Source organism: Girardinichthys multiradiatus, chromosome 19 (assembly GCF_021462225.1).
Source record: "Girardinichthys multiradiatus isolate DD_20200921_A chromosome 19, DD_fGirMul_XY1, whole genome shotgun sequence".
Classification (NCBI taxonomy): Eukaryota; Metazoa; Chordata; class Actinopteri; order Cyprinodontiformes; family Goodeidae; genus Girardinichthys; species Girardinichthys multiradiatus.
Genome location: NC_061811.1, coordinates 4339886 through 4347616, shown reverse-complemented (window position 1 = coordinate 4347616; position 7731 = coordinate 4339886). Strand labels below are relative to the sequence as shown.

The window sequence follows — 7731 nt, the reverse complement described above, 5'->3', positions numbered from 1 at the left end:
AGTTCGTACATACAAACAAGGAATTTGACTCCGGTACACTTTCCTCTCTGGGTTTTTAAAAAAATGCGTTATGAGATATATTTATGCATATATCTTTATGTTCTTAAATATACATATATACAATGTATATTATTATCATTATTTGTATACAAATAATGGCTCCCAGTTCGTCCCCAGTTTACTCCACGGTTGTAAAACGACATAATTTGACGCTGTAAAACTCTGAACTGAACCTGCGCAATGGTTCATAATCTGGTTTCGTTTTCAATGTTTGTAAACTGAAACTTTGCAGCCGCTCAGCTGATCGCCTCTATTTGTCAGCCTATATAAAGTGACGCCCTGCAGGACCAGGCAGTCTGCATTCTGAGGTTAAACGATTCGATGACAACGTCTGATTTGAAGATGCTTCTCTCTTCTCTGATCGTCTCTCCCAGGTTCATCCTGGAGCTCTGCATTAGCACCATAAACTGCATTTTTTCGAGCGTATTTTCAAAAGTTTGCTCCTGGTCCAAAGGAGCCTGCAGGGCAACAAAGTCACTCGTTTCCGACGCGAACAGCCAGTCGGAGCAACGCACAGACGAGAATGTGACGACCCCAACCAGCGTCAACTATCATTTTACTCGCAAATGCAATTATAAATGCGGATTTTGTTTTCATACCGCAAAAACGTCCTTCGTTCTTCCTTTGGAGGAAGCCAAGAGAGGGCTCAAACTTCTTAAAGAAGCAGGTAACATTTACAAATTAGAAGCATAAAATACTGTTGTTTTTTTTTTTTTTTATTAATATTAAAATTCACTTAGAAGCATAAAATACTGTTTTGTTATGTTTTTGTTTTTTTTTACTGAAAGTTGGATTTATGTTTTTAAGGCATGGAAAAGATCAACTTTTCTGGAGGGGAGCCGTTTTTGCACGAAAAGGGAGATTTCCTGGGAAAAATGGTTCAGTACTGCAAAATTGACCTGCAGCTTCCCAGTGTCAGCATTGTCAGCAATGGAAGCATGATCAAAGAAACGTGGTTCCAGAAATATGGTAAGATCCAGGTTAGCAACAGTATATCAGAACATCATCGAACAGCTGATTTATTTCAGTGATTCAGTTTAAAAGGTGAAACTCATATGACACAGAGTGATGTATTTTCAGTGTTCTAGGCTTAGAGCTAATGAAGAAACAATTAACTACATAACAATTGTGTCAATGTTAGGGCTTAATTAATCGTGGGGGGAGCTGCTGACTTAATAGTTGTCCAGCAGACAGTTACCGATCCCCACAATATTGGTACAGGTGGTTGACAGAGAGCTCTATCAAAGTGTTCTGATGAAAAGTTTAGTGGAAGGAAAGAGTATCTTGGTCCAGCCCTTGCGCCAAAAGACCGGCCTATGGCCCATTCAGGTATGTGGACCCGCCCAAGACATTACAAACCCTGTGTAAATTGCAACTATGCAATGTATTCACCCTAGACAACCAGCAGAGGGCGCTGTATCCTTCGAAAGGTGCATTTTAGGACGATGACGTCATAGCGAGCTGCAACGCATGAGCTAAAGTTTATGCAAACCTGAGAATAATTACTTTTTTTGTGCTGACTGATGCACTCTTACGTGTCGCTGTTTAAGTCATTATTCTTTATTTTGTATTAATAAACAACATGGTTATTTCATTTAAATGGCTACATAAATAATTATTTAGATATTTATATTTAATAAAAATACTGTTTACTGAGCCCCCCCACCCCCAGGTGAATGCCTCTGGAGCCGTGTTTGCCTTGGTCCACTTTGTTTTACCAAGTCCAAACTCTGTGAAGCCAACTTACCAGCAGATTCTAGAGCACTCTGTAATTGTCTGTGCTGAAAAGCTTAATGGGGATTCTGATTTCAGTTTTCTGCAGAACATGGTACCAATACCTGCCATGGTATCACCAGCGAACTGGTATGACCTGAAGTCCTTTGGGAAACTATGGGCTGTTGTAAAGAGGAAGATGAGAGAAACTAGAAAGATGCAAATGATGCAGATGAGCTGAAGCGCTCTATTAAAGCTACCCAGGCTTCCTGAACACCTTAGCAGAACCACAGGCTGATCTCCTTCATGCCACACTGCATTGCTGCAGTAATTCATGCAAAAGGAGGCCTAACCAAGCACTGAGTCCAGAAACTGTACATGTAGACACTATTCAGTAGGACCATATACAGGTCCTTCTCAAAAAATTAGCATATTGTGATAAAGTTCATTATTTTCCATAATGTCATGATGAAAATTTAATATTCATATATTTTAGATTCATTGCACACTAACTGAAATATTTCAAGTCTTTTATTGTCTTAATACGGATGATTTTGGCATACAGCTCATGAAAACCCAAAATTCCTATCTCACAAAATTAGCATATCATTAAAAGGGTCTCTAAACGAGCTATGAACCTAATCATCTGAATCAACGAGTTAACTCTAAACACCTGCAAAAGATTCCTGAGGCCTTTAAAACTCCCAGCCTGGTTCATCACTCAAAACCCCAATCATGGGTAAGACTGCCGACCTGACTGCTGTCCAGAAGGCCACTATTGACACCCTCAAGCAAGAGGGTAAGACACACAAAGAAATTTCTGAACGAATAGGCTGTTCCCAGAGTGCTGTATCAAGGCACCTCAGTGGGAAGTCTGTGGGAAGGAAAAAGTGTGGCAGAAAACGCTGCACAACGAGAAGAGGTGACCGGACCCTGAGGAAGATTGTGGAGAAGGGCCGATTCCAGACCTTGGGGGACCTGCAGAAGCAGTGGACTGAGTCTGGAGTAGAAACATCCAGAGCCACCGTGCACAGGCGTGTGCAGAAAATGGGCTACAGGTGCCGCATTCCCCAGACCTGGGCTACAGAGAAGCAGCACTGGACTGTTGCTCAGTGGTCCAAAGTACTTTTTTCGGATGAAAGCAAATTCTGCATGTCATTCAGAAATCAAGGTGCCAGAGTCTGGAGGAAGACTGGGGAGAAGGAAATGCCAAAATGCCAGAAGTCCAGTGTCAAGTACCCACAGTCAGTGATGGTCTGGGGTGCCGTGTCAGCTGCTGGTGTTGGTCCACTGTGTTTTATCAAGGGCAGGGTCAATGCAGCTAGCTATCAGGAGATTTTGGAGCACTTCATGCTTCCATCTGCTGAAAAGCTTTATGGAGATGAAGATTTCATTTTTCAGCACAACCTGGCACCTGCTCACAGTGCCAAAACCACTGGTAAATGGTTTACTGACCATGGTATCACTGTGCTCAATTTGCCTGCCAACTCTCCTGACCTGAACCCCATAGAGAATCTGTGAGATATTGTGAAGAGAACGTTGAGAGACTCAAGACCCAACACTCTGGATGAGCTAAAGTCCGCTATCGAAGCATCCTGGGCCTCCATAAGACCTCAGCAGTGCCACAGGCTGATTGCCTCCATGCCACGCCGCATTGAAGCAGTCATTTCTGCAAAAGGATTCCCGACCAAGTATTGAGTGCATAACTGTACATGATTATTTGAAGGTTGACGTTTTTTGTATTAAAAACACTTTTCTTTTATTGGTCGGATGAAATATGCTAATTTTGTGAGATAGGAATTTTGGGTTTTCATGAGCTGTATGCCAAAATCATCCGTATTAAGACAATAACAGACCTGAAATATTTCAGTTAGTGTGCAATGAATCTAAAATATATGAATGTTAAATTTTAATCATGACATTATGGAAAATAATGAACTTCATCACAATATGCTAATTTTTTGAGAAGGACCTGTATCTGTATTACAAACCTGTTATAAACCTGAACTTGTGGTCTTTATTAGCTGTAATCCAAAATAATCAAAATTAACAGAAATATATTAAATATATCACCTTTGGTGAAATGAATCTACATATTATTTCACATTTATTTTCTGAACTTAATTATTGAAATTAATCAAGTTGTTATTGACATTCTACCTTACTGTATAGTGTCAATGCAGCATTCATTGTTTCTGTTTGAACTATTTTCAGGTTTTCTATATATCATGCAATGAATTTAAGGAGCTTACCTGGCTTGAAAATCACTCTCATCTTTTGTCTTGTGTAGGAGACTTTTTGGACATCCTGGCTATCTCTTGTGACAGTTTTGATGAAGAAACCAACCAGACGATTGGCAGATCTCAGGGCAGAAAAAGTCACATTGAGAACCTCTACAAGATTTGCAGCTGGTGCCAGCAATATAAAGTGGCCTTCAAAATCAATTCCGTTATCAACAGCTTCAATGTTCATGAAGACCTAACCGAACAGATCAACCAGCTCAATCCTGTGCGCTGGAAGGTAATAATAGACGTTGGAAATGTATATGTTTTATAATGCATCTGCAGCTAAAAAAAAAGATTCTGAATTTCTGATATTTCTTTTTGCTCAGGTTTTCCAGTGTCTGCTGATTGATGGAGAGAATGCTGGAGAGACAGCCCTGAGAGAGGCTGAGAAGTTTGTCATCAGTGACCTGCAGTTTCAGGAGTTTCTGGACAGGCACAGTGCCGTCTCCTGTCTTGTTCCAGAGTCTAACGAGAAGGTATGACACTGAAGCAGTGGTACATCATAGCCATGTTCTCTGAGATGCTTTAGGTCTAAGCTTGGATTTTCACAAACCTCTTGTAGTTGGCATTAAATGAGGAAACTAGCACTGTGACAGTTGTTTATCATGTTTATAGGGAAGTACCAGAATGGATCAGTTAATTCTACACTAAACAATAGAAAGCAAAAAACATTTTCTACTCATACATAAAATCCCACTTTTGTCAAGTATATTATGAGAGTTTCACAATTTGCTGGAAGATTATTTAATGGACCAACACAAATGAGTGCATTACTCTAAAGAGGAAAGCAATATATATATATATATATATATATATATATATATATATATATATATAGCAATGTGTATATATATATACGCACACACGTATATATATGTATATATATAAATGTGTGTGTGTGTGTATATATGTATATATATACACACACACATATATATATATATATACCTTCACACATTTTAAACATTACATGAAATGTGGTGCCTTTATTGGCAATATTCAGCCATAATTATCACAATGTGTGGCATACCTTTAACTATATTTACATTTCAATCAGTTTACAAAGTTTAATTTTCTGTGTATTGTAGTTTTGATTTTTTCACACCAGCATCAAAATAATGTGACATTTAATTTGATTATCTTTGTTTTAACAGATGAGGAACTCTTACCTGATCCTGGATGAGTATGTAAGTACTTTGCATTATAATAGCTGTTCATGTAATCAGACCGTGATGTTTGCTGCAGCTAACGTCATAGGTTTAGGTTCAAGCATTTCTACAAACTTACTCCATCCCTCCTGACTTTGCAGATGCGTTTCCTGGACTGTCGAGAGGGAAGAAAGGACCCATCCAGATCCATCCTTGATGTTGGCGTGAAGGACGCCATCAGCTTCAGTGGCTTTGATGAGAAGATGTTTCTGAAGAGAGGAGGGAAATATGTGTGGAGCAAAGCTGATATGAAGCTGGAGTGGTGAAATTCTGTGCTGACAATTATTTCTATGTAAGCTTTTTTCTGTTTGCTTTTTTTGACTTTGCTGATTGTGACTTTTAAAAGTGTTACAATGTTCAAATATGATTATTGTAATTATTTTAGTGTTAAAATAAGCTTTGTATATATTGCAATTTTATTTTATTGTATATTATAAAGTTTTTACCAAAATACAAATTTTATTTTTTCCAACTGGATCCCATCATTCTGCTTTTTCTATGACATTTAAGAATATTGTTCTGTATTATTCTAGATTTTATTATTATGTTTACTATCTAGGGTCCCAACTTTAGCGATTTTATAAAATTCATTTCTTTTATCCTTCTCCATATACAATATACATATAAATCCAGTGTTTCCTACCTAATCTGCACAATTGAGTTTCACAGTTTCTCATTCTTTATAATTTATTGATTTCTCTCCCTTTTAAGTCCTCATTTTTTTATTACCAATAATTATTGGTTTTATCTGTTTGTGTGGTTTAATGTCTGTCTTTCTGTTTTTAACTTCTAAAAAGAACTTTGTATTACACTTTACCATGCAAGTGTTCTGTAAATATAGGTTGATTGATGAAGTTCAGTTCAATTTATTTATGTGGCACCAATTACTACAGATGTCATCTTAAGGTACTTCACACGTTAGAACAAATGTGGTTAGACTGATTCTAACGTCCAGATTCACTTCATATTAATTCAGTTATAAGAAATCCAAGCCAATGAAAAAGTCATTTAGATCAAAATAGATAAAAGACAGTTCAGCTCTACATATAAAGCATTACAGTCCAAGTCAGCTGATATCATAATGCAAGTTGGTAAAACGTTTTGTATTAAAGGAAGGTCAGCAGCAATCCCTCCTCGTGAGCAAAGCTAACTCTGATTGGTTCATCATCCCTTTAGTTCACGATGCTGATGTTTTGGAAGTCATTTTCTTTTTAGAGTTTAATTAATGCTCGAAGTTATGGTGTAAGATGTCTTTGTGAAATATTGTTCTGTGCAAACATCCAGATTCATCCCTCATGTCTTTGTATTTTGCTTCCTAAGAGCCAGACATTCTTGTAATCTTTAGCTGTCTTGAGCAACATTTCCCCAGAGTTGCTGAAGATTTTGCTTGAACACAAAGGGTTATGTTTAGGATCAGCAACATGAACTTGGAGAGAACATGAGAGAAAAATCTTTGGAACTTGTTCAGAAATCCCTGAGAACTGTTATCAAGATAAGTGTAAATATTAACATAATGTTTCAGTTTTTGGAAGAGTTTAAAGAAAGTAGAACAACTTGCATTACTTTTCCAGCTGCAGGCAATCATGCAGTAGTATGATGTAATCCATCTGCTCTTACAAGCTGTACACTCAGAGATAACAAGTTCTGCACATCTTACTATGAGGTGAATATGCTAATGCATTAATACAGACTATGTTATTAAGACTGGCTTCCTATTACAAATAATGCTCATAATCAGAACTGAAAATGTATTATTGGATTTTTTTTTAGTACTTTGTGACTTTGTTCTATATTTAATTTATGATGAACATAGAACTGAAAAACGTCTGCCATACTGTTGCAACAGGTAGTTTCTGTGCAGTAACTTTAATTGCACAGTTTCAAGTATAATTACATATATGAGCAGGTATTAATCCATTACCCTGAGGGTTAGGTTTAGGGTAGGTTGGGTCCAATGGATCAGATATTCACTTACAATGTTTTACACAACTCAGTCTCATATACTGGACATGAAAACAAGCAGAAAATGTAGCAAAACTGCAATTTTTTTGTAGGGGAGCATGGATGCCACCCCATTACTGGGGTGTTCTGGGTAAAAAGCCAAACTGCCCATATGGGGAAAGGATGCTCCTTGCAAATCAACTGGATACTGTCTCTACAGTTCAACGCTGAACTCATCTCCTAGGGTTTACCACTCCTCGTAGCTCTCCCTTATGCTTAACCCTTGGCACTTAATTCAGCTAATGGTTAAAATAAATCACTCCTTTTAGAAGCTGATTCATCATCGGTTCTTCCTGATTCCTTGCAAGTCAACATGTGACCTAATTCACCCAAATGTCATTGTTATTAATCCTGCTGCAGATATCATTATAAATTATGTTTTATGCGTATTGACGAACCAAACCAGTGCCAAATGTACATCACTTTTACTTTATTTAAAATGTGATTTGATTTTTGATAATAAA

General features: G+C 37.6%; 1 protein-coding gene across 1 annotated transcript; it reads left to right on the top strand.

Moving 5' to 3' along the window:
• Nucleotides 1–336: 336 nt before the first annotated feature.
• Nucleotides 337–6120, top strand: rsad2 (radical S-adenosyl methionine domain containing 2). The gene is made up of 6 exons (XM_047345371.1): nucleotides 337–727; nucleotides 868–1029; nucleotides 4064–4293; nucleotides 4385–4534; nucleotides 5213–5245; nucleotides 5368–6120. Exons 1-6 carry the CDS (start codon nucleotides 382–384, stop codon nucleotides 5530–5532), a joined length of 1086 nt encoding a protein of 361 aa, XP_047201327.1. The 5' UTR covers nucleotides 337–381; the 3' UTR covers nucleotides 5533–6120.
• Nucleotides 6121–7731: the final 1611 nt, after the last annotated feature.

Excerpts from the sequence above, each read along its gene's own strand:
- rsad2 (XM_047345371.1), top strand. The coding sequence starts at position 382 with ATGACAACGTCTGATTTGAAGATGCTTCTCTCTTCTCTGATCGTCTCT. Across the intron at positions 1,030-4,063 it reads AACGTGGTTCCAGAAATATG|GAGACTTTTTGGACATCCTG; the intron begins GTAAGATCCAGG and ends TGTCTTGTGTAG. Across the intron at positions 4,294-4,384 it reads TCAATCCTGTGCGCTGGAAG|GTTTTCCAGTGTCTGCTGAT; the intron begins GTAATAATAGAC and ends CTTTTTGCTCAG.